At 37.2% G+C, this 25,661-nt stretch overlaps 3 protein-coding genes across 6 annotated transcripts; 2 read left to right on the top strand and 1 right to left on the bottom strand.

Moving 5' to 3' along the window:
* Positions 1-1,358: 1,358 nt before the first annotated feature.
* Positions 1,359-4,457, top strand: LOC108675490 (4-galactosyl-N-acetylglucosaminide 3-alpha-L-fucosyltransferase 9-like). Its single transcript, XM_018163519.2, has 3 exons — positions 1,359-2,858; positions 3,049-3,191; positions 3,968-4,457. The coding sequence occupies exons 1-3, from the start codon at positions 1,551-1,553 to the stop codon at positions 4,182-4,184; spliced, it is 1,668 nt and encodes a 555-aa protein (XP_018019008.1). The 5' UTR covers positions 1,359-1,550; the 3' UTR covers positions 4,185-4,457.
* A 2,903-nt stretch (positions 4,458-7,360) lies between these two features.
* Positions 7,361-12,313, bottom strand: LOC108675286 (DNA-directed RNA polymerase III subunit RPC8). Of its 2 annotated transcripts, none has more exons than XM_018163289.2 (5): positions 11,110-12,313; positions 9,210-9,393; positions 8,697-8,825; positions 8,335-8,501; positions 7,361-8,213 (listed from the first exon to the last, which is right to left on the bottom strand). In XM_018163289.2, the coding sequence occupies exons 1-5, from the start codon at positions 11,329-11,331 to the stop codon at positions 8,088-8,090; spliced, it is 828 nt and encodes a 275-aa protein (XP_018018778.2). In that variant the 5' UTR covers positions 11,332-12,313; the 3' UTR covers positions 7,361-8,087. The 2 variants fall into 2 exon arrangements, with proteins under 2 accessions (XP_018018778.2, XP_047736566.1); XM_047880610.1 differs by having other exon boundaries at positions 9,210-9,377.
* A 1,666-nt stretch (positions 12,314-13,979) lies between these two features.
* LOC108675445 (poly [ADP-ribose] polymerase 2) lies at positions 13,980-22,941 on the top strand. Of its 3 annotated transcripts, none has more exons than XM_047880613.1 (10): positions 13,980-14,025; positions 17,838-18,353; positions 18,609-18,727; positions 19,024-19,196; positions 19,836-19,992; positions 20,369-20,613; positions 20,749-20,968; positions 21,212-21,439; positions 21,685-21,908; positions 22,302-22,941. In XM_047880613.1, the coding sequence occupies exons 2-10, from the start codon at positions 17,861-17,863 to the stop codon at positions 22,447-22,449; spliced, it is 2,007 nt and encodes a 668-aa protein (XP_047736569.1). In that variant the 5' UTR covers positions 13,980-14,025; positions 17,838-17,860; the 3' UTR covers positions 22,450-22,941. The 3 variants fall into 3 exon arrangements, with proteins under 3 accessions (XP_047736569.1, XP_018018963.1, XP_018018955.1); XM_018163474.2 differs by lacking the exon at positions 13,980-14,025 and adding an exon at positions 14,168-14,269; XM_018163466.2 differs by lacking the exon at positions 13,980-14,025 and adding an exon at positions 14,606-14,678.
* Positions 22,942-25,661: the final 2,720 nt, after the last annotated feature.

The following is a 25,661-nucleotide window of genomic DNA, read 5'->3' as shown; positions in this document are numbered from 1 at the left end:
GGATATGCTTAGAAAAAAACGTAAAACAAAAATTTAATAGGCGAATCAACTTTCAAAATATCTTGAGGATAATGTAAGGATATATCTTACTAACTTGGTAGCGTAGCCTATTTAATCTCGATATTTTCTTTTTAAATGAAGGAAGTAGACTTGCAGTCCGATTGGAAAATTCTCAAACGGAACATATCCATGGTCTTTCTGGCATCGATGATTATATACATGAATCGATTGCGAACACAAGTACGTGGGTGCCGTTGCTGCACCGAGTCGGGGGAGGATTGCATAACGGAAGTGCCGAGGCTAACAAACCAGTCGCCCTACCTAGTGCCCAACTTATCTTCTATTATAACATAACATAACATAGAGATGTCGGCGCTGAAGTGTAGGCCTGATGTGGCCTGTCGCCGATTGACATCAAATAATTTGTGACAAAAGGTGCTTATACACGGGGCTAGTATTAGCTGCGAGTATTCGCTGCAAGTTTTCGCATTACAAATATCGTGACGATTTATTCTGCAGATGCGAGTAGCTGACGCATTTGCGTTGAGGTTATTTTGCCGTCTAGGATTGGCTGTAGGGCTGCGGCAGCCGTAGTGCGGCCATCTGTGCCGCTGTGTATCCTGCTTGGAGCAAGTGTTGTGTTACTAATTTTATACTTTTTTATAAAAAATCTAAAAAAAATTTATATAAAATAAAAATTTATGAATTTTAATTAACTATTTTAACTAGCAGCGAATAATCGCAGCTAATACTAGCCTCGTGTATAAGCGCCTAAATCTATAAATCCTGGAGCTTTTCGGTGGTTGATTAATTATCCAATGGCATTTTATTAATAATTGAACATTGAGAACTTCTAAGTTTACCTTTTATAACACGGTTGGTAGCATTGCAATCATACTCACCTTGGCTTCTATGTGTGCTGAGCCGAATCGAGTAATTTGCAAGTAGCAAAACAATTGGTGAGTAGAATTTTCTATTGTAATTTACTCTCAACTTAAAGATCTATTTTGAGTACAACTACATCAACAAATTGAGGCCAATTGGTTTATTGGTTTCGCGCTGAGGCCAATTAGTTTATGTCGTCCCTACGGTCTACCTGATATCATGTGATTTTGAAGCACTGCCGCGAGTTAATAACCACGTTAATGTAGGCATTTCAGGTGGAATTTATTTATTTATTTCCGTTATTGCAAAGCACAAGCAGAGGTTAATAAGTCTCGTTGTGCTAAATGCTTTTGCAGAAAATTATAAGTAGAACTTAGTTTAATTAGGTCGTAACAGCATCTTTTTCAATAGAAAAACCGAAGATATTATTGAATAATTTTCAAGGGCTGTGTGTGTTTCAGGTGCATTCAACTTTCTTGTGGTAATCCTAACATCAAAGAATTATTTTCAGATTTTATTTAAAATCATAAATGTATTTGATGATGAGTGCTCATCTGATAGGATTGTGTTAAATTCCCTTCATTTGAACCCCGATGGTGCAGGCTGTCGTGTAACGCATTTTCTGTATTTTGAGCGTGATGCTCAGTTTGCTGTAGGTATTCAGGATGAGTGGGTCAGTATTAAGACATATTCTGCGGCGTTCATGTAGAGTCAGGCGGCTAATAACTCTAATTGGAGCAGCGTCTTTACTTATCTGGCTTGTGTTTTTGGTGGTTGGAGGAGATAACCCAACATTTTTGTTTGGGTCACACCAGGCAATAGTTCATCGTGCAACGCCTCATACGAATGGAAACCCCGCGGGCAATGGACGTAGAGTTTTCTCTCAAGGTTTGGATGATTTGATGCCGTCTCCTCTTCTAAGAAGAGGTCCGGTCCCTAATGTACTCGATTTTGGAGAAGCTAAACCTGACGACGAAAATGTGGCCCGAGAAGTGATTGACGCTAGAGATAACGCCGAACTCAAGTCAGACAACAAAATAAAATTAGACGACAATGCTGCCAGAGAAGAGCATTCTGGTGAAGCATTAGTTTTGCGAGAGAAGAACACTTTACAAGGATTTGTGAGGAACAACGTAACTAATGAGAACTTGAATGCTGCTCATGATGAACAAGAATATAGCTTTCACCAACTCCCTGAGCACCAGAAAGATACTCCCGAAGAGAAGTACGGCGCTTACAATAACTGGAGGAACCTAACCACAACCGAGATCAATCGTTTGTCAGTGCTTGGTCGCCGCATGTTCTTGAACGAAAAAATTGGTCAAGAACAAGACAGGATTTTCACAATACATATTTGGAAGTATGTAAAGCATATTGAAAAGAGATTATTGAAGAAAGGGTCTTCTGTGAATTTTGACCCGCTTGAAGATTGTTCTGTTAGCAACTGTAGAGTGACTACGGAAGATGGCGATGTCGAAGCTGCTGATATCGTGCTGTTCCATTTGCACAGAATCAAAGGTCCTCCAGTTGACGTCCCTAGAGCTCCTGGACAGATTTGGGTGTGGATGTCCGACGAGAGCCCATACAATGTTTTTATGGTATCGAGTAATCGCGTACTGAGCAATTATAATGGATTTTTCAATTGGTCAATGACCTACCGAATGGATTCGAATGTGCCAGTGCCATACGGACGAACTGTTCCTCTACCTAAGGATCAATATTTAGATAAAATAGATGATTACTACAAAATTAAGCAAAAAAATATCAGCATATTAGGCTCTAATTGCGGTGGCATCAATGGAAGGTACAAGTATATTGCCGAGTTGCAGAAATACATCGAAGTTGACGTGTACGGAGGGTGTGGGCCACTCAAATGTCCGGGTCATTTTCACAACGACTGCGACAAGTTAAATGATTACAAGTTCTACTTGGCGTTCGAAAACTCAAACTGCGATGGCTACATAACCGAGAAGGTGAGTGTTTCAGTTTTTGTGGTCCTCCGTTTTTGTTGGTTTGAATGTGATCATATTCTTTTCAGTGCAGTGAGTAAGGCAGTTCCACACGCCTGACTCATGTCATGATGATGCACCGATAGGCAGATTTAATTCGATGAAGATTGACGGCTGCAGGTTTGAACTTAATCATCACTTTTTTGGGCGGCAGGTGTGGTGGAATGCACTTAACAAAGCTGCTGTTCCTGTGGTGATGGGGCCTCCTAAGCGAGACTATGAGAAGCTTCTTCCTCCGAAATCCTTTATTCATGTGGACGACTTCAAAAATCCGGAGGACCTTGCGCGATATCTGACGTGAGTTTACTCATAGTTCAAGGATTATATTTTTCGTTTTAACTGTTTACCGGATGAGACGTTACTCCAATGTCGTAGCATTCCTACGATTTAAACGATATGTTCAATTTTTTGTCATGCTTTGCGTAGTTCCAACTATTCGTGAAAATATCTGGAAGATGATAGGCTTATTTATAGTAACTAATTGTAGCTTTCTTCACTGCAGCGAAGTTCATAAAAGATAGAATGAAATTCAATGAAAATTTATTGACAAATTTATTTACCTAACCTACATATCTAACGAATAAATGGGTAAAATACTTACTAAAATGTGTACTCGTGAATTTATACTTTAACATAAATCAATGGGGAGAAGTCGATTCCATTAATTTTGTTGAACTGGAAGTTAAATTACTTGCGTTCTAATTCCAGCTTTTTTTTTGGTTCTGTGAACCACACAATAATAAGGCATTTTCATTTTCCAAGCAAGTAATATTTGCTGACACCCGTTGAATTATGTCGAATAAGCAAATTTTGTTTCTTTTTAGCCTGGCACTGCAAATGTATAGGTGCTAAACCTACAGACGCGTATTCATGGCACTTATCGTGCTGCTTTATCTCCTGGATCTGAAAATTTATGCTTAGAGTGACATAAATTTCGAGTCAGTTCGAAATTGTTCTTTTCCATTAATGGCTGGCCTGATTCCCATGTACATTAACCAGTCTCACTTAAATTCAATTCTTATATCCTCGCCCATTCATTTAAACAACTGCTCCAGGTTTTGTGTGAATTTCAGGTACCTTTTAAACAACCCTGCCGAGTATCAGAAGTACCACGATTGGAGAAGACGATACCGGGTACTCAACGAGCACGGGTACTTCCAGTCGCCGGTGTACCACATTTGCAGACTCTGTGAGGCTCTCAACTACAACGACAAGAAAGATCAGCGGGCTGACTTGGAGCATTTCTTTGACAGAGATAGCCATTGTTATCCGGGCCAGCATTGGAGCTAGAAGAACCTCATTTGCTGCCTAAATACTTCCCAATCTTTTCATATCTATTATGGTAATTGCAATGACAGCTTTGAGAAAACGCACCTGTTTTCTAACGATACTTAGACTTACTTCACTTCCTCTCCTAAATTACTAAATAATTTACTTCTAAAGTTGGTGTGAAAAACATATTTAGACCATCATAGACTACCTTCAAACTGTCATGGACATATTCTATGCAAGAAAATTTTTCTACATATTATGTGGACATTAATTTAGTCTTAATTAAATTAATTAATGGACATTAATTAGTCTTAATTAATTTAGTCTTAATTTAATAATTAAGACAGTTAATTTATCCAAATTTTATCAGAACAAAGACGATGAGCGCCCGCCAAGCGGTGGCGCGCGAGCTTACATCAGTGACAGGAACAGAACGCATGAATAATATTTCTGATAAAAATTATGCAATCAAGTCAATGGTGTGACGTATACGCATGTGAAACGCTGTACTTCTAGTTATAGGATTACAGGAAGTAGCTTGTCGTTGTATATCAGCTTTAATTCTTCACTGAGCAGAAGCCATACTTCATACCGCATCAAATTTAACCCTTAACCAGTGCCTGCATCAAATGAAGATGGCTGAGTTTTGAAGATGTACTATGTACTTGTAGTCAAAGTTCTGAATTTTTTTCCACAATATTATAGCCCCCTTACTAACTCAAATTTGTACTCTTCTTTTGAGTGCTTGAATCTAGATTCCGTAATTACTTTTCTTAATTAAATTTTTTAATTTATCAATTTAAAATCCTGTTTCAAGTAATATGACGTTATTTAAATCTGCATGGATCTGCTTTCCTATTATTACATCAGATTTTCCACTTTTTTATCCAGCCCCATACCTCGTAATTTTTATCATTATGCACGTCTTCTATTATCATCTCTTACCAGTCGACGAGAACTTCTAGCCTTCTTCCATACTTCAGAAGACAGTAATATCATATCATTATCATAGTGCTGTCGGCGCTGAAGAATAGGCCTGGTGTGGCCTGTCACCGATTCTTGTACTTTTCGTACCTTGTTCGCAGATCTAAAAATCCGGTCCTTTGACCGGATCTTTTCTAAACTGACGAAAATTTGAAATAGCTAACAGACTTCCAACAGGTTCGAAATGGTGCTAGGCATTTCAAGTCTGAACATTCATTTCTCCATAGCTTTATCTAGTCTGTTCTAGAACGCGTTTATACTCGGAGCATCAACGATGTAACAAGGGAGGCTGTTCCACATGTCGGTGACTCGAAGCGAGAAGAAATGTTGTCGCATGGATGTGTTACAACGCAGTTTTTTAGTTTATAGCTGTGGCCCCTGGTGTTGGTTCTTGTTTCAAATTCTAGTAATCCTTCTGGGACCTTGTATAAACCATGAGTATACTTACTGTATATACTTCAATGAGGTCATCACGCAGACGATGTGTAGTGACGTGGTGACTAGCAATCTAAAGCTGACTTTATAAAAAATATATAATAACAATACATTGTATATATTCTGACTGATGACGGTAGGAATATCAGCCCGACGTAACGCACAACGCTGTACGGTTCAAGGCAATCTTTCATTGACGTCTGTCCACACCAGGGTCGACAGGTGTGAGTTCGCACATTACATTCGCACCCACAGGTGTGAGTTCGCTCATGCAGGTATTACACTTAATCAGCACTAACTATGCACCTGTGCGCTAGTTTTTTTCCATGTGATACATCGATTGTTGAAGCTACTACTAAATGACAATAATTTAATTCGAATTTCTTTAACTCCTTTCGGGCTTAAAAATGTTACCATCATGACCAGAATATCAGGAACAAGTTAACGTTAACTGAATTACATAGCCTGAAAAAAATTGAATAATTTTGGACTAACCGTTTGAGGCGTACACTGTAATAGAGGCCTCGTGCGTCGCTGCAGCAGCACCGCTTGCACCCGATCGATGACCGACGATCTGCTGATAACCAGAGCTGGGCAGCGCTACTTTTAAATGTAGCGGCCGCTACCTGCTCTAAATATAGCGGGCGCTACCGCTACACCCACTAGATTGTAGCGCCGCTACCGCTACTGAAAATGTAGCGGCCGCTACATGTAGCGCGCTACTGTCCACCTCTGCTGATAACATACCATAAGTCTCCTATAGTACCAAGTTCGTCCCGAGCTCTGCTATCGACGTAAGTTCGCTTCCTAATCTAAACATCAGGGTTTAAGTCATTGCGTGAACATTTCTCGATAGATTTACGATACCGTAATTTCTAATGAGCGCAAGGCATCTCATGAGAAGCAGAGTACATTGTGCATGATTTGCACAGTACTGTACATGTTCCACAAGCACCAATCTTATCGCTATGACTGATAAAAATAGCGAAATGATAAGGTATATATCGTATATCCATTACCAACTGAAACGTCGCATTTTATTTTCAACTTGACTAACTAAACTAAACACTGATTGCAACTACAAGATGCGAAATATTTATCGGCACATTTATTTAGAATTTAATATTTTGTCGATTTTTCCAATGTAACAACGTTGGTCTACGACGGTTTTGACCAGGAACGAATAGCTACCGTTGACATATTTAACGCAAATAAATTTTGTAAAGAAATTTGCCTGAATTTGCATGCCTCTTGCTTTGATTCCCGACACAGGTATGCCATTTTCCAAGCGTCTACAGCTTACCATTGATGCTATACAAGCATGTTGCGTAAATTGATTTGTTAATATGAACATATATATACATTTTGCAATTATATTTTACCGGTGTAACTCGGACTTTTTTCTGTTCACAGTTGAGATTTTTCAAAAATAAATGCATATTTTCCTGTTAGTAAATATTTGTAGAGTGTAACGAAGATACAAAAGATCGAAATTTATATTTAAATGCCATTCAAGTCTATTGAAAGCGCAATGAGAGATAAAACGTAACTTTGTCTATTATGTTACGCTAAGGATGATATAAATAACATTTTATTAACGCCGAGGTAACGCACTGGGCCCTGGAGCCTGGGCACGGAAAATCGTTTCTTAAAAATCTGGGCACGTATCTGCCGCATATATTAGAGAGCTCTGAATTTACCCTTGCGAGTACAAGATAGCTAATAAATTGAATTCATGCTTCGTTCTTTAGAGCCGCTGAATAAATGAAATAAACTTCATCTTAAAAATTTTATTTTAATATCACAGCCAAATCAGATGACGCCCCAAAGTTTGCCTCCATTTTCGTCTTTCCCCAAATACGACCATACGTGCGTGCTCACAGTTCCTAGCCAGCACAGCCCCTCCAACCCTCCTTTCCCATCGTCTCCGCCCCTAGCGCGCGCACTAACTGGCATCAAATTGACAAGTATCCAATGCTCGGTGAAGTCAAGCATGTGGCGTGAACAGATATAGAAGAGAAATGATAAGATAGAAGTGAAATTTTGCCCAGGGCACATCATTGATAACAGAATGCCTCTGACTATAGCGCATTTGGGACAGCTGATGCACGATGTTGTTGCTGTTCGCCGCTGGTAGTGGTGCAGGAGCGGACGATCAGGAACTGCCTAGGAACACGTCCAGTCGTCTCTTGAAGGTCTCCATGGTGAACTCCCCCTCTCTTAGATCCTTTGATAGGACGTTAATCCGCCTCGGCCTGGCCATGCCAGAATTTGCATGCCAAGAATTATCACTTACGGGAATACCATTGTGCGTTTACAACCGTTGAAGGTTTACATAATTTACCAACTGTCAACTTTCGTCAAGAATGCGATATTGTCTACCAACAATTGGCCATGACTGATTTCGCACAAACTTTGTTCCTATTATCGCGTGGGAATTCGAGCAAAAAAATTAATAATAATAATTGTCATAATAAAAATCTACTTCATATGAAATATGTATTAGGTTGATTCCAGATGTTCAGATTGCGAATCTTCTTGGCCTTCGTTAGCTTCATCTTTAACATCTTCATCTTCGTCTTCAGCCCACCATGATATCATCCCTAGCCCTGATCCATCTGTGCTTCCCTGCAGAAGCAACAAACTGATTTCACGTTCGGGTTCGTTGAAACTTCAGTATTATAATAAGAATTAAGTTACAGAAAAAATTTCACATAACTGATTTGTATAAGATAATTACTGTACTCACGTAGATGGTATAAGGATGTACTTCAGAGAAAGGATCTTTGGCGACAGCAACAACGCTGCCGGCAGCGGCAGCCGCGACCGCAGCCTGGTGCTCAGCAGCCAGCTGTGGCCCTGAAGGCGTCGTGTCCACAAAGCTCTCTGATATCACACGTAGTCTGATTTTCTGGCCTGAAAACGAACGCACTAGATTTCACGACCTGCTTGGCATGCAAACACTTTTCGGGTATGCCTGTCAGACGTAAGAAAATAACCTTCTGTTTTAATTAAATCAGTAAATACTCTGGGGAAATAAAACGATCTCTTTGATGCAATAACAGAATATCTCATTCTTCAAACAATATACAATAGAGCTAAAATACATACCCACATCCATAAAAAGCTTGTGTTCCTCCTGGTAATTCCAAATCCAGACTTTTTCAGTCTCATCGTAGTAAGATCCAGCCACCATGTTTTCTGGCTTTATAAAGATCCCAGAGAAAAATCCCAAGCTAACTGGAAAGTAGATGCAACGATTCTTGGTTTTACTTGATAATATTTACAGAGCTCAACAATAAATATCAAGCAAAGTAATACATTTTACTAATAACTGTACACATGTCTCAAAGATGCACTTTAATTGAAAAATCATAACCCTGAAATCAAAGAAAATACTCCTAATATGAAACATTGAGGCACAAAACCTAAAGATTCAGGGCTATCTCATAAATTTCAAAATGAAAAATTCACATAGCCCAAATGAAATTCAGAACACAATATAATATAAAGTAATGGCTATATAAAGTAGGTATCTTACCTATGAAGAAACTAATGAAGTAAAAATACAATGGGCAGTGAATGTAAGAAAATAACTTAACCATTATTCCAATAACAGATCACCTTGCAAGCCAGATGATGAAGCTGACAAGACAACTCCCTCGAGAATTTCCTCAATACTGGGTCTGAACACCACAAACTGAAATGTTGTGCGTGTGTGGGAGGCCCCATCCCCAGGATAGATGTAAGAGTTCTCCATCTTCACAAGGTCAAAGGCGCAGATGCATAGACCGACATTCAGGACAACCTAATGTGAAAATCAAATGCATTTCATAAAAAAAAAACAATCAAACACATAAAACCACAATTAAAAATATGATTAAGTAGACAGATTAATTTGGAATACCAGCAATAAAATGAAATTTCTTACAAATTGTTTGATGGGTATAATGTATTAAATGTAACACCAACCTAGAATGAATAGGTAATTTAGTTAGTATAAAGTAGGTTAAACACTCTAGTAAACTTTACAGCTAAAAAATATGTATGCAGGCTCGAAATTTAGTTGAACAAACTTAATAAAATAGCTTACTGGAGACTAAGTCAAGTTACAACTGTAGAGTTTCATTCCAATCTAAATCAATTTCACTCAATTGCTGAGTCAGACTCAGAAATGCTAAAATGTGCTAAAACAAAAACAAAACAAATAATATATGTTTAAAAATTACTTTTTAAAGACAACACTTCCAAAGAATCCAGTGTCTCCAATCTTAAAGATGTACCATGAATTTCTCATTTAATTTTCGAATATTAAAAAATTATTTATTCTATCAATTGATTCATGCATTGCCTCTGACTTCACACAAGTGTGCAAAATTTCAGATCAATTAGACAGGTAAAAGTGTGTCATATATCAGTTATAAGATTTGTAGCTGACAAAATTATTTTTTCAATTTTTTCAATTTTTTTAATATTGAAATTTTTTTACTCTTTAAAATCATTTATTTTGACATTTGATTCATACATTGTCTCCAATTTCAAACAAGTATGCAAAATTTCAGATCGATAGGATAAGTAGAAGTGTGTTAAATTTCGATTGCAAGATTTGTAGCAGACAGACAAACAGACAAACAAGAAGTGAAGTTAAAGAGGAAGTGTTGTAAAAAATAGCAAATAACTCATTGCCTAGTTCTCAAGTGACAACAAAAAATGATTTACAAACTAAATTAATGTTTTATTTCAATATGTTGTAACATGGACTGGTTAACATATTCACCGCTCTAAAGTCAGTCTACCAGATCACAAATAATATACGTTTAAAAATTACTTTTTAAAGACAACACTTCTATAGAATCCAGTGTTTCCAATGTTACAGATGTACAATGAATTTCTAATTTAATTTTCGGAAAAAAAATTAATGTTTCAATTTCTTAATGTATAAATTTTTTTCCAAAATTATTTATTCTGTCAATTGATTCATGCATTGCCTCCAACTTCACACAAGTGTGCGAAATTTCATATCTATTGGACAGGTATGTGTGTCAAATATCAATTATAAGATTTGTAGCTGACAAAATTATTTTTTCAGTTTTTTTAATATTGAAAAAAAAAATTTATTCCTAAAATTATTTATTTTGTCATTTGATTCATGCATTGTCTCCAACATTATGCAACTGTGCAAAATTTCAGATCGATAGGATAAGTAGAAGTGTATTAAATTTCGATTACAAGATTTGTAGCAGACAGACAGACAAACAGACAAACAAGAAGTGAAGTTAAAGAGAAGTTTTTTAAAAATATACTTAAATTACCATAAGTTTGTTTTACAAAATTACTAGCAGAGATGTTAAAGCTTAGCCAAGATTTATTTGAACCAATTTTAAATTGGAATGCATTATCTCCAACTTAAATGTCATGTCTTACCTCAACTTATGACATACTTCACAAGTCACTGATGACACAGTCCAACCCAATTCTGCAGCAGGTTTATTATTGTAAACATGATCACAGCTCACAGACTTACTTTATTGGCTAATTTCCTGTTGAGTTCTTCCATTATAGCTTGTTCTAGAGGAAGATTGAACTTCAAAGGAGGAACTCGAACCATATCTCTCATTTCTGATAGTTGGAACATCCTGGATGAAATCTTTAGCTCTGACTGGAAGCAATTCAATAAAACAAATGAAGTGAACTTCTGAAAAAGGATACAAATCAGAAGGAAGAAAGAGTATATACATTTAGTCATGATTTTAGCATCAACTCAAGGCACAGGTATATGGATGCTTGCAGCAATTTTATAAGTTAGCAATGAATGATAAATTGGAAATTAACATATTTGGAGAGAAATTTGTTCATTCAAGTCTCTGGGGCTGTCATCACTTAGTGCAATGGCCTAAAAGAATAATTTAAAGAGAGAATATGTGAAGGGTACAGAGAAGGTGTAGGAGATTTGATTTTTCCAAGTAGAATGCAAGAGCCTCAACTCTGGAGTGGGCAGCACAGAAGCTCAAGTTATTGGAGATGAAGGGTAGTCATTTATGGCAGAATTGGGTTTGTAAGTCTTTTACATGTTTTAGAGGTGCGACTGAGGTTACCGTGTTGCAGAATTTATTCCACAAGTTATGCTTCACTTCACATTTCATCTTCTAAATGTTTGTTGGCTATGAGAGTATATAGTATATATCTAGGATAAGACTTTTTCCTTAGAAGCTTTTCTGGGAAACTGCACTGCACATTTTTTAATTCACCAGGGTTTTTTGTAGTTTGCTGTTAGTATCTCTTTTGATTTTGAAAAGACCTTGGCAGTTGGCACTAGCTGGTCAGCCTGGTGTCATGTTCATGATATTGCTTGCATATGTGACGCACCTTTCCTCAACTTTTGGTTGTGGCACACTACCTCTCTGGAGAAGCTGAGCTAACCATTTACCATGCCTTGAAGCATTCCCTAACTTCTCAGGTGGGCAAAATTTGGATTGAAAAGTTGTCAATCATGAATAACAAATGAGAATTTCCTGAAGTCCTGAACTCATGGGGAAAAAGGAGGATTTTATGGACAATTTTCAAAAATGTAGGCAAAAATGGGTCATTTTTAATAATGTTTACTTAAGAAATTATTTAGGGGCCCTATAACTAATGCAAGATGGTTGGCACAGATGTATGTGCATAACTAATGATATGACCAATGTGTGATGATTGGCACAGACATACCATAAAATGGGGTTACTTTGACCGGCAGGGTAACTTTGACCACTTTTTGTTTTTTTAACAAAAACCCCCAAAACTCAAAAACGATTTGACACAGAAAAATTTTGTCAATGGCCATCAAAGGCCTAATACTGAGGCTACATAACACAATAGAAAGATTTAAAAAGTTTGCATATCTAATAGGTTAAAAAATTAATAATGTGACCCACAAAAAAGAGCTATTATTTAAAGCCTGTTGGAGTACCCCCTCCAATTTTTTTATTTATTTGGTAAAATAACTCCAGGCTTTGATGCATTATAGTAGAACTCTTCTAGTTACATATGCAAAAGCCAAATTTTAGGAAAGTGTCATAGTTTGCAAATGGGGGGCACTGCCCCCCAATGGGGGAACTTTGACCACCCACTGGCAGCCGTGACGGGGTAACATTGACCGGCTTGGAAATTAAGTTAAAATTACCATAGGTACTTATATAACATATTTTATGTTTGATATACCTATTTATGTTTTTTCTTTATGTTTCAGACTCTACAGAGTCTTATATATGGTAATTTTAACTTAATTTCCAAACCGGTCAATGTTACCCCGTCACATNCTAACGCGATCTATTGTGTTCTAACGGGATCTATTGTGTTCTAATGCTGTCTCTTATACACATCTAGATGTGTATAAGAGACAGCAATCATAGTGGCAAAGCAGAGAGTTTTTTAGACTCTTCCTCAAGTTCATTTTTGAGTCCTATAAGTAGACCAGTAAAGTATCTTGGATACCATAATTATCATACATAAGAAATCTGTTTAATCTTGAGTAAATGAGGAAGTTAAAAATGAACTGATTTTAAACAAGCACTGGTTTGCCACTAAGCTTGCAATATTCATCCACTCTCTGCACAGTGGGCAAACCAGAGCTTTTTTTTGGAATCAGTTCATTTTTAATTTCCTCAAAAACTCAAGATTTAAACCAATTTCTTAAGAAAATGCTGGTATCCATGAATACCATGATACTTTATTAGTCTACTTATAGGACTCAAACATGAACTTGAGGGAGAGTCTAAAAAATTCTCTGCTTTGTCACTATGATTTGGAGTTATTTTACCAAAAAATAAAATTGATTTTACCACCTGGTCAAAGAAACCCCAAGAGCTGGGGTAACAAAGACCATCACTTTTTTTCAAATTACATCAAAACTATGAGAGGCAGGAGCCAGCAATTTATGGTGAGTAAAGCTAGAGAGTAGAGACTAGTAGAGAGTAGAGTATAGACCTGTATTTTGCAAGTTTCAATTTAAGTTTAACTTATCTAGTAAAAAAAATGGCATCATTTTGAAGAAAAGTGGTCAAAGTTACCCCATTTTACGGTATAAGCATTGCTTTCTTACTGTGGCTGTGGCAATAAGCAATGTCACAGTCATGGCTGCTATACTATACTAACAACGTTGAATATCTTAATATAGGTATATTTTTGCACAATCAGGCACAGAACAATGTAAATTACGTCGGTTGTAGTCCGTAGCTTCCTGGAATCACTTTTAAAACTCTTGAATCAACAATCCCACTCCCTGGAAGTGGAAGGCAGGAGTCTGGACAGCCTGGTGTCAGCCTACAGGAAAAATTAGTAAAAAAAAAACCTCCCAAAGAGTCCGGCGGAACGGATAACAGATAGGATACTTTTTCTAACATGACCAGCAAAGAAAAATAAATAAACTTAATAATAGATTGATTAGACAATTTATCTAAAGGCAAGTTCTTAAATCTCATCAAAAAGGTTATCAAAGTGGTCAATACTCAATTATTTATGATATTTGTTTGTCTAGCGTAATATTGTGTGTGAGGTATTGTGTTACGCCACATTTTCAACTGAGTTGAGTTTCCCGCGTCAAATTACCCTGTGAAACTTGAGTGAGCGGTTATGAGCCTTTTCGGCAGTGCGACGTGACATACTACCGAGTTCAGACTATAAAAACAGCTGAAAAACACTCATCGGTCGGTTTTTCTATTTTAACTCGTACACAAGCTAATTTTGGATTACTAAATGTTAAGAGACTTGAGTACAAATCTCATGAAATTTATTACGATAGCCTGATAGGGGTAATTTAGTAAACGGTGCTTCACTCGGTAGACACTAGACATGAAAACTCTGATACTACTGCATTGAACGAAAGAATGGATGATGGACGTTGGGCGCGAAAGATGTACATTTGGAACTTGAAAATGAGCAAATGCGAACGTAGTCTAAGTCAAAGGGCCCAAGGGGCAAGTGTGAGTTACGTATATGATATGAGAGTATAATGAGACATGGGCCTACGCATAAGCTGGTGCCTTCCGAATGTCGGAATGGGGGCATGGCCGCATGGGCAGGCTGGGCAGTGGGCAAAATGGACCAAGAGAGTAGGTAGGCTACCACCTAATGGCTGACGACAGTTACAGGGTGTAACATGGATTATATATTGAATGAAATGTCAAAGAATGGTAAAAAAATAGGAAAAAGAGTAAAATTATGAGGTTTAAGATTATGGAAGCTGCTGCAGGAAGCAAGGAATGGAAAGAAATGACTGCTCAAGATTGTATAGCACTGTAAAATGGGGTAACTTAGACCACTTTTTTTATAAATGATGCCATTTTTTTTACCAGCTAAATTAAACTTGAATTGAAACATGCAAAATACAGGTCTATACTCTAGCTTCACTCACCATAAATTGCTGGCTCCTGCCTCTCATTGTCTTTATGTAATTTCAAAAAAAGTGATGGTCTTTGTCATAGTGGCAAACCAGAGCTTTTTAGAATGCGTTTACCCTACAAAGGAAACATGAAACTGACTCATGACCAAATTTATTCATACCCTGAATCAATAGTTAATATCAGGGCCTTTACTCATAACTTGTTGTAAACAATACAGTAGTGTAATGATCAACAAGGTTCCTGCATGTATTAACCCTAAGTTGTGTCCATCAGTCCATTCATCCTAGGCATACTGTTCCAATTCTTTCAACCTTTTAGGTTGTCTCTTTTTTCACCTGTGTTTTCAGTACACGCCATAAATTCTCATTTGTAGTGAGATTAGGACTTTGACTAGGACATTTCATGACATTGATGTGAGAATCCTCGAACCACTGCTTGACTATATTCAATGTGTTCTTCAGATTATTATCTTAATGAAGAGCCCAATCAGGACCAAGAGAAAGTTTTTCTGCATCCTGCTTGATGTTATTTTTGATATCAAGATATTGTTCTTTTTTAATGATCCCGTTTACTTTAATAGCCAACATAGCCTTGCCCTTTTTCATATGTTTATACCGGGACAAATTTTACCTTCAGTCCCGTATTTTTGTCCCAGCAATTTCTCGTCTTGTCCTGTTTGTCCTGGTTCATTTTGAGAAAATTATTCCAAGATGCAGGAGTCTAGTTGAAAGCTATTTTCTAAATATTTTCTAGCATTAGATTTGTTGCACATTATAATGACAACCATTCCTAGAAGAATAAGTTGTAAATGATCTTTCTGTTCTTTAAAATGGGAATTTGTTATATTTCTGTAGGAGTATGAATAATTTTGGGCACAAGTGTATATAATTCTTATATAGTATAAAAAATTTGTTTACTAATAAACCCATTTGTGACAGTTAAATTTACCTCAATTATCTGTTTAAAGATATTAATGATCTTGTTATTGGTGTAAACCATAAATTTTTCAAATCTCTTCTAAAATTATCAGTTCTTAACTAATTTTTCACATTTGCTGGCAAGTTTTATAGACAGATTGATGGTTCAGGCATATGACTATTGCTTGGCCAACATTCACAAATATTTTTGTGTTTTCACAAGGTTTCTTGGCTGGCTAATTGTCCTCTTAATTTAATATCAAGATTCTATATAATATAAGGTACATCAATGACACTTTTTAATTTTCAAACATCCCTCTCATGTCAAACCATTCTTTGATTATGTATACTTGCAACATAATTCTATCAAATTTACTATGGAGCTTGAATCTAACAATAGTTTGTCCATCCTTGATTGCAATGTTACCAAATCTAATGGCTGTTGTCTGACTTTTGTGTTCCAAGAAACCAACATTCACCAGCCTAAGTACTAGTTTCTTTAGTTTTTGTTCATTCTGATACAAATTGAATGGGCTTCAAACATTATTACACAGAGGTTTTTGCATTTGTTCTACATACCATGCTGTACACACTGAGTTTGAACTTTTACACAATATTTTCTCAGTTAATGGATTTCTGGCAAGTTTGATGTTTACCCAATCAAGAAATTCATGCCAAAGCAGAGTGAGGTTGCTCCCAAGCATGATAGTAGGAACATTATTTATTGTTTTTCTCCATAGTTTGGACCTGCATCTGAAGCTATGTCAAGAGAATTGAGTCTTATTCAATAGATACTTTCCAAATATTAATCTTCATATTGTGCTGGTAAACAATTTCACAGTTGGTTCTTTCTTTAGATATAGAGATATGCTCCCTGTTCATATGCAATCATCCCTGGTTTTTCAATATTGTTGTGCATGATAAGAGATAATTTATGTAGCAGGAAACTCGAGGTTATAAAAAATGGGAGGAAAGCTGTGGTTGTGGCTCAAAAGGTAGATATATTTAATGCTTAGTTTGTCTAGCCTTGTTTGACCAGACCAGCCAGTATCATATGGTTCTTAGTAACAAGTGGCAATGTATGTGCAGTTTCTGCTGAGTGGTGACTTGTGCATTGATGGTAGTTGCTGCATGGAAAGTAGGTAGATATACCATATGTGCACGGAACAGAGTTAGCGCCAGTGAAGATATTGGATATTTGAGAGGCCATATCTGTTAAAAGTAAAGTGACTACATTTTTTCATTAACATTTTTCACTTGTAAATCAAATGAAAACACACCTTAGTGCTGCTATAAATCCAACAAACAAGGAGGCAGCTAGCTAGCTGCCAGGCACAAACTGAACTTGAGTCAACACTGCTCAAAACCTGGAAATTCTAAATGACAATGGGTGTGCATGAAATTTTGATTGGCTACAGCTTGTTTAAAGGATCTTTGGTCAATCTGATTGCAAGCTAAAAAGCAAAGCAAAATACAAAAAAAAAACTTATTTTTTACTGGAACTTGTCAAATCTATAATCACTTAGTTATTTATCATTTTAACTCTGTTAAATGTGCAAGCTGATCAAGTTCTTTAAATGTAGGAATGAAATAACTATGTTTTTATTCCACAAAATTATGTAATAAAATAAACCCATCATCATCACCTAGAACTGGGAAAATTCTAGGAGATAAAATTTTGAGTAAACATCTTATAATGACATTCAAACAAATTCTGATTAAAATTGAAATCAGTAAAAATTAAAATATTTTCTGCCTTCAATATCTTATCTTTGAGTTGAATCTTTGAAGTTGATACATTTTTTTAGATTTTATTACAAATATATATTTTTTCTAGATTTTTTATGGGCCAAATGTTAGCCAACAGCTTTGAAATTTGGTCATTGGTTACCATTGGTATTGTTTTTATGAATTTATGTGCTTTGAATTTCAATTAAATTCCTGTTGCTTTCCAGCAAAATTGGGTACCAATTCAACCATGCCAAAACGCCGCCAGAACACAATCAAAAATGCATCAGCAGAGGGCGATGCCATGTTACTCCAGAAAAACAAGAAAGTTAAGAATGGTGGAAATGATGAACTGCCTGCTGATAGATCTGAAAGTAATGATAAACCTGAAAGCTCAGAGGATAATGGAACTACAGAAATTCCTCCCAAAAATGGGAGACCGAGAAGTAGTAGGATAAAATGTGGCACAAGCAAAATTTCAGCTGTAAAACCTGCAGAAACAACTGCTCGGCGCAGTCAAAGATGCAAGCCGACTGTTTCTTATGTTGCCACTGCTGATGAGAAAGATGACATGGAGTCTGATGAAGAGGATCAAAAACCTGCAAAAACAAAGGCACTTAAAGTTACAAAAACTGAGGTGGATGACACGGATGATGAAATCAATTCTAAGAAATCTAAAGCAGCAAAAAGTGCTCCTAAAAAAAAGAGTGGTGGCAGCAAGGAAAAGGCTCCTGTGAAATCAGGTTAGCAATTTTTTACTAAACTTTTCTTACAGGTGTTTTTATTTATATAAATTACTCTCAACTATCTGACTCCTGAATAATGTCTGACTATAAAGAATATGGGCAAGTGCAAGTTGTGAATATATGAAACCTATGCTGTGTTAATTCTAATACTATGCTACTGATTCTGGAATTTCTTGAATAATTATTCTGTAATGAGGTTCAGCATCAATTTTTTCCCTTGTGCCTCTGCCTAAACTTTCCATACACATTCAGCAGTTGAACGGAAATTGATGAAGAAAGGCCGAGCAGCTGTTGATGCTTCATGTCCTGTGGCAGCTACATCCCATGTTCTTGACGAGGGGAACACCATCTGGGATTGCATGCTCAACCAGGTACCATTATCATGCAAGAGAATGTTTCTCTTTGGGTCATCACTCACCACAAATTTCGTTATAGCATGCAGTGATGATACTGGCCTGATGCATCTTCTTGTTACACATCTTTAAATTAATTCTAATTGTATCATTCTTACAAAGTCTGTTTCCAATTTTAAATTTTAATTGTCAAGTTGTTGCAATTAAATGTAACATTCCCGGCCGAATATGTTTTCTAACTTGAATATATTCGATTCTGTGTGTTGAGGAAGATGTCTTATGTCACGAAATTAACTGGTTCACTACGTTTCCAGACAAACATCCAGTTCAACAACAACAAGTACTACATTATCCAGTTGCTGGAAGATGACAAAGGAGGCGTGTACTCAGTATGGATGCGCTGGGGTAGAGTTGGTGCTCATGGTCAAAACTCTCTGAAGCCTTGTGGCGGTGACATCGAGATGGCCAAGAAAATCTTCTGTGACAAGTGAGGCTATTCTTGTTGTCTGCTAAATTGTTATAAGCTCGTATGATGCATCTCAGCTCTTTTGATAACGTCCTGCGAGACGCGCTTTTCAAAAAATATATATTTGAATCAATGTTTAGTTTCAAATTGTAAAGAGTTGCGGTCACCACTATCGTTTAAATGCTGAAATCCTAATATTCATTTCATGTCATTATTTTAGTTAATCATGGATTGTTAGAATTAGCCTGGATATTCCAACTGAACTCTTCAATTATTTCAAAATGATTGCAATTGTACAGCATTCGACATCTATAGTAGGTTGCTTCAATAATGTGCATCGTATATTTTTAACTAATAATTAAACTAATATTTTTAATTAATATATTTTAACAAAAATAACTACTTGATTTCTTTTATTTTCACTGGAATATTCCTATTACTATTATAACTACCAGAATGTGTGTGATTAGTGAAGCGTTTTAAAAAATTTTTATTAAGGGCGAATTGCACCATGCCTTTTCAAACTATTATTTTTTTGCTAAAAACTAATCTTTCTTCCAACGATTTTCTATTTATCTTTTGATCTGATTTTTGCACCATTGTGCTGGCGTTTAATGTCTATGCACAAGACCTATAAATTAATACCTAAATTTCTTCTAGGTTTCGTGACAAAACGCGCAATGATTGGCATGCACGCAGCGAATTTGAAAAAGTCCCTGGCAAGTACGACCTTTTACACATGGATTACTCTGATGAGGGGTCAAAAGAACCAGAAGTTAAAGACGAAGCTGATGGTTTGAAACAAGAGCGCAAACCCGTGAGTCAATTCTATATAATTCCTTGGTTATTTCAGTAATTATTTTCAACTTGTACTACCTCGTTAAAGGAAAAGAGGCAATATATCACAGACTAATAAATCTATCCTACTCTCTCGTTGTCAGTACGGAATCATTAGCATCCAAGAAAGCAATACTTACCATCTTTTAGGCAGCCAGGTTTACAGTCTCTATTAGTTCATTCGTTGGTAGTGATGATTATTGAGATAAAAATTTGATACTTACAAGCAATTATGATGTTAAACAAGGCAATTTTATTTGCATTGGGTATTGGGGCAATTTTATGATGCATTTATTTTGCAGTAGTTTTATGATTCACAGTTGAGTAAATATAACTCTATTTATTGACGTGCGCAGATCAAAAGTGAGCTTGATGACGCAGTGCGGCAGCTTGTAGAACTGGTGTGCGATATTAAAATAATGGAGGAGGCGGTGATGGAGATGAAGTATGATGCTGTCAAGGCTCCTCTGGGAAAACTTACCAAAGAGCAAATCAAATCTGGATACCTAGCACTAGTTGAGATCAGCAACATAGTTAATGTTGCCTCTGGTAAAATCGACAACAAGGCTCTGCTCGCTGCATGTAATGCATTCTACACCAGGTAAATGTAAAGTTATTGCCAAGTAATGCTCAGAAGTTTCATTTGCCTCATAATTGTTTGCTTTAAATAAGAATTAATATCAATTTATCACCACCGGGAGATATTTAAATTCCATGTGTTGATTTTCTCCTGCAGGATTCCTCACTACTTTGGCATGAAAGTGCCTCCCTTGATCCGCACTCCCTCTGAGGTACGTCAAAAGCTGCAGCTACTCGAGGCGCTCGGTGACATTGAAGCTGCTATGACATTCCTCAAGGACGCAGCTCTGGATGATGGCTTACACCCTGCCGATAGTAAATATAAGGCAATGCATTGCGACATTAAGCCTATTGCCTCTACAGATGAGGAGTATCAGGTTTGTGAAAGATTTCTTGAGGAAAATAGCGTACCAAATAATGCCTTGTCAGACCTACTTGCAACACCGAATAAAAATTCTGTAATTATACTTGATTACATCAAATAATCTTGCATTTTATGTTTAATCTATGAGCAAGCACGTTGGAGACTTTCTCGTGACCATAGCTTGTATATTTTAATGATTATCAACTGATTAATGAGCGCATTTTCTTTTTCTAATTGTTATTCTTGAACGTTGCAGCTGATCAGCAAGTACGTTTCACTTAACCACGGCAAGACGCACTCTTCGTATAAGCTTCAAGTTGAACAAATCTTTGTTTGCGAGAAGAGCGCCGAGCAAGACCGCTTCATGAAAAGCATTGGCAACCGCAAGCTGCTGTGGCACGGCTCGCGCCTCTCTAACTGGGCGGGCATCCTAAGCCAGGGGCTCAGAATAGCTCCTCCCGAAGCCCCTGTCACCGGTTACATGGTCAGAACTTGAAGCAATATCACGTAAATTTCATTTTACAGTTTGTGATAACTTTTAAGTTTTATTTAGTTAATTCTCATGTCTATTTGATATTGAAAAATCTATCCTCATAAGGTGAGTTATTTGCTTTTATTTTTTTAATTAGTACCGTATAAATACACAAAATCCTCGTAATAGCATGGTTCTTTTACGTGAAGTACTGTAATGGCTGATGTTCATCTTATTAACTATAACACTTTTTCCAGTTTGGCAAGGGCATCTACTTTGCTGACATGTGCAGCAAGAGTGCCAACTACTGCATGGCTTCTTGCGCCAACACCACAGGGCTACTGACGCTCTGTGAGGTAGCACTTGGCACGTCCAAGGAGCTTCTGCAAGCGGATTATCAAGCCGACAAACTGCCGTCCGGCTACCAATCCGTCAAGGGCGTCGGGACCATGGCTCCTGTGGAGAGCAATCAAGTCGTTATGTGAGCACCACGATTAGGACTGCGTTAGCTCCGCTCATCGCTCGAAAAAACGCTTTATTATGATACTTCAAGCAAAAATATTCTATGATAATTGCTATTTCGGTTACAAAATTCCCTACAATTAATTACACCGCTCTTTACATCGTACTCCTGAATAAATAATGAATTTTTTACAGTATTAACCAGAATTAAGTACAAAGGACTTGTGTCTTTTGGATCCATTGCTCTATTCTTCTTAATTGATCTAATTAGCTAGTCTTAAAGTATTCAACAAAGATGTGTTTTACATCTGTGTGCAACATTGATTTTGAAATATCATTTACAACAAAATGTCGTGATGTTAAAGTTACAATTAATAACGTATTTTTGTCTCAACGAAATTGATAATTTCAGGAAAGACGGTGTGGTTGTACCGCTTGGGCCTGCTTCTTCAGCAACCAAGAAAGGCCTGAGCCTCCTCTACAACGAGTACATCGTCTATAATCCAGCGCAAGTTAGACTGCGATATCTCGTCAAAGTCAAGTTCGACTTTTCACGATAGGCTAGTACAAATGAGAACGAATTCATTTCAAAAACGCAGTATGTTACTTGTTTCAGCGAGAACACGTTTAGAAGTTGGGATGAACAACCAGCTATCAATTTTTGGAATCTCTCATTTGATCTGCAGTTAGACAGAAAACTCAGCTCTACCGCCTAAGTGATTTACTAAAATCATTAATTATATCAGTTCGTACATACGACAGGCTCTACTGAATTCCGAGACCAGCTCGTTTATATTACGCACAAGTCTTACCTTTAGATTCACGGTTTTCAGATGTTGCTAACGATTATTACTAGCAAGCGTGAAATCTTTTTGTTACAGCTAGGGAGTATTTACTTCATTTACATATCGTTTTTTTATGTAGTAAAATTGTAAGTAAGTGCTCGAGAAATTCACAGCCCATTATTTTGAGACATTCCAGACTCAGTGTGTGGCACTTTTTCTCTGTGACTCGCGATTTCATTACTTACACTCGTAATAAAGGATCTCGTATAACGAGTTGATTAACCTTTAGTTGTTGAAAAGTTTTGAAGTGGTCAGCTGGGGAAAGTCGAAGGTGCTACGGCAGTCCAAGCTCCAAGATACTTTACCTTAAAGCCTGCGACTAGGTATGCTGATATGCTTGTACCGGCATTTAAGACATTGTGGCGAAGCTCAACCTTGGCAGGATTGTTCATTCATTTAATCATTAGTTTCGACCGCGTCAGAGAAAAAGTCTATTTCATTCGAAAAGTTTGCTTTCTCCATACCTTACGTCCATAAGAAGCAAGCTGAATATCGGCACAAATCGATCGCGGCGCTGAAGTCTGTCATGTCCAACCCGTTTCAATGAAAGACGCTTCAGTTGATTGGGATCATGGGATCATAAAAAAATTCATTCAAAAGCGACCATAACTTGTTTGGCTACATGCGCAGCGCCTTTCTAACAGCGAACACAGTTTGCGTAGCTGCAAGTCTGGCGCCCCTACGCAACCAGGGTCGATATTGTCGCCGTTGGTTGATCAACGAATGTACGCGGGCACGCGCTGTCAGATTTTGGCTCGCAAAAATTTCACCATATGTTGAGTGAGGCCTTCTGGCGTCAATATTTCAAGACCTCTGGTGTAGACTTATACATAAATTACAAATATTATTAAGAGTTAAAAATTACCGAATAATTACGTCTACAAATAATTTCAGTATTATAATTAAAGACCAACATGCAACCAGTTCCTAGAAAAAAAATCCAAATAATTCACTCCATGGCTTCACTTCGAACAGTCGTATGTCTCTTCAAACCGAAAAATTGAAGAAAAAGACAGCAGTTACATGAGTGAGAAGACAAGTGAATGGGGATTAAAAATAAACACACTTTACAAAATAAAGCTTTTAAGAGCGTGTACTTCATAGTAGGTAGAAACTAATAACAAAATAACTTAAGTTCTAGCACACTGTTGAAAAAGTAACTTTATGTCTCCCTGCCATTGTCTGCCTTCTATGAGAGACAAAAATTGACAACACACTAATGATGAAGATTTTACTGATTTATAACAAGAAAATTGCAAAAATTAAAGTTTCGTTTCTTATCAGCAGCTAAATTTACGATGCCTCGGCAGGCCAGGAAGACAGCATCGTACTTTAGTCGTACTTAAAAACCAAATAATAATTTAATTAATGTCTTTATAATAACCGCAAAATAAATTTACGGTTTCAAAATGCCAGGGCTCGGAAGCGCACATCCAACCTGCAGAAAAACTTCGATACATTATAGGAAGACAACTGGCGTGTCACGTTTTCAATAAGAGCTTATGTAGCACGACAGCTCAACAATCAATGCGTGTGGCGGCTACCATAGCCCAACACCTCACCACGACCTGCAGTGAATGGAGACCATCTAAGAAACGCCTCTCAGGTACTCAAAACATATTAGTCGTCAGACATTAAACAAATTGTGAATATAAAGATAAAGCGAGTGATAAAGATAAAGCGAGTGCCATGGCAAATCACCGCATATTCATTTAATACCTTTCCAAGTAAGGTATAGTACACCTAGCTAATAAATTCTTGGTTACCTCGCGATCCTAGAAACATAATGATCTTAATGCGAACTGTGGAATCTCACAAAAACCGGAAAAATGCCGAATTAGCAGCTAAACCAAAATTTCATACCCTCCTGAAGTCCTGAACTAATCTCAGTCAATGTTTCTATGCGTGCGAAAATTGAGAGGAATTGAGGGAAAAATAACGTACAAACAAATCAACACAAAATACTCATTAACAAGGCAACATAAGTAGTAGTAGGATGGTTAGCTAGTGTTTCAGCTATCAAGCTATTTCGCATCGAAGGTCAAAAGATAACATCGCCAGCGAGGCGAAAGATCTCAATTATTCAAAATCTCAAATTAATCATCACCCACAAGGGGCGGAAGGTCTCAATTGTCCAGCCCACTGAAGCTGGCTCGGAAGAAGCAGCGTTAGCATCTCAAAAGAGACGAAGTGACAAAGAGGGACAGGTGAAAAGCAACAGAAACTAAGACACTCGAACAAGAGGTCGCTTACACGGGACGTCGGCCACCCACACGAGAGAGACAGAGAAGGGAAATGTAAGGAATCCTACCTACATAATAACTCAACCCCACAACTGAGATCTGCAGTCAGACACCGCGAGCTCAGTGGTGGGGCGCTTTGGAACAATCCCCATATAGGAGCGCGAAATCCCATGGGACTTCTGACGAGCACAGACACGTCAGAAGTCCCCCTTGAGGGAGAAGGCAAAATAAATAACCTAAAATAAGTGCGATCAATGTACAACGCGTAACTCGATTCTTTGCGATTTGAACATTCAAGGTGTGCTTTTCATTCTGCTTTATCGAGATTATTAAAATTCAGATGATTATTTCAATGCACAGGACAGTAATGTATATCATCTTTACGGACAGGAAAATGCTCTGAGAACTCATCCTTATTTGCCGAATTCGTCAGCGATCTAAGCAGGTGGTGCTGTTTGAAATATTGGTTTCTATAACATTAGTTCAATATAAATAATGGTTGAATATTGTTCATATGTCAAGTGGTTGTAAAAGATGATGAGCTTTAATGATACGGTATCGGAACTGGAGATAATGACAATAAATGATAGAAAAATAGGCTTAAAACTACCGAATTTCATTCAAAGACAAGGAAACAAATAGGCTGATAAAAAATACGAAAGAACAGGTTCCATTTACTGCAGA

The sequence above is a fragment of the Hyalella azteca genome, unplaced genomic scaffold (assembly GCF_000764305.2).
Source record: "Hyalella azteca isolate HAZT.00-mixed unplaced genomic scaffold, Hazt_2.0.2 contig5706, whole genome shotgun sequence".
In the NCBI taxonomy this organism is placed as follows: domain Eukaryota; kingdom Metazoa; phylum Arthropoda; class Malacostraca; order Amphipoda; family Hyalellidae; genus Hyalella; species Hyalella azteca.
Note: the sequence above shows the minus strand (reverse complement) of the source record. Positions and strands in the feature narration are given on the sequence as shown.

What these genes read in the sequence shown, in the direction of transcription:
- LOC108675490 (XM_018163519.2), top strand. Translation starts at nt 1,551, where the DNA reads ATGAGTGGGTCAGTATTAAGACATATTCTGCGGCGTTCATGTAGAGTC. An exon ending in ATGGCTACATAACCGAGAAG is followed by an intron (nt 2,859 to 3,048) that starts GTGAGTGTTTCA and finishes TTTGGGCGGCAG; the next exon opens with GTGTGGTGGAATGCACTTAA. An exon ending in GACCTTGCGCGATATCTGAC is followed by an intron (nt 3,192 to 3,967) that starts GTGAGTTTACTC and finishes TGTGAATTTCAG; the next exon opens with GTACCTTTTAAACAACCCTG.
- LOC108675286 (XM_018163289.2), bottom strand. Translation starts at nt 11,331, where the DNA reads ATGACTAAATGTATATACTCTTTCTTCCTTCTGATTTGTATCCTTTTT. An exon ending in ACAGGAAATTAGCCAATAAA is followed by an intron (nt 9,394 to 11,109) that starts GTAAGTCTGTGA and finishes TTTTCACATTAG; the next exon opens with GTTGTCCTGAATGTCGGTCT. An exon ending in TTCATCATCTGGCTTGCAAG is followed by an intron (nt 8,826 to 9,209) that starts GTGATCTGTTAT and finishes TCTACTTTCCAG; the next exon opens with TTAGCTTGGGATTTTTCTCT.
- LOC108675445 (XM_018163466.2), top strand. Translation starts at nt 14,621, where the DNA reads ATGGGGGCATGGCCGCATGGGCAGGCTGGGCAGTGGGCAAAATGGACC. An exon ending in CTACAGATGAGGAGTATCAG is followed by an intron (nt 20,969 to 21,211) that starts GTTTGTGAAAGA and finishes TGAACGTTGCAG; the next exon opens with CTGATCAGCAAGTACGTTTC. An exon ending in CCCCTGTCACCGGTTACATG is followed by an intron (nt 21,440 to 21,684) that starts GTCAGAACTTGA and finishes CACTTTTTCCAG; the next exon opens with TTTGGCAAGGGCATCTACTT.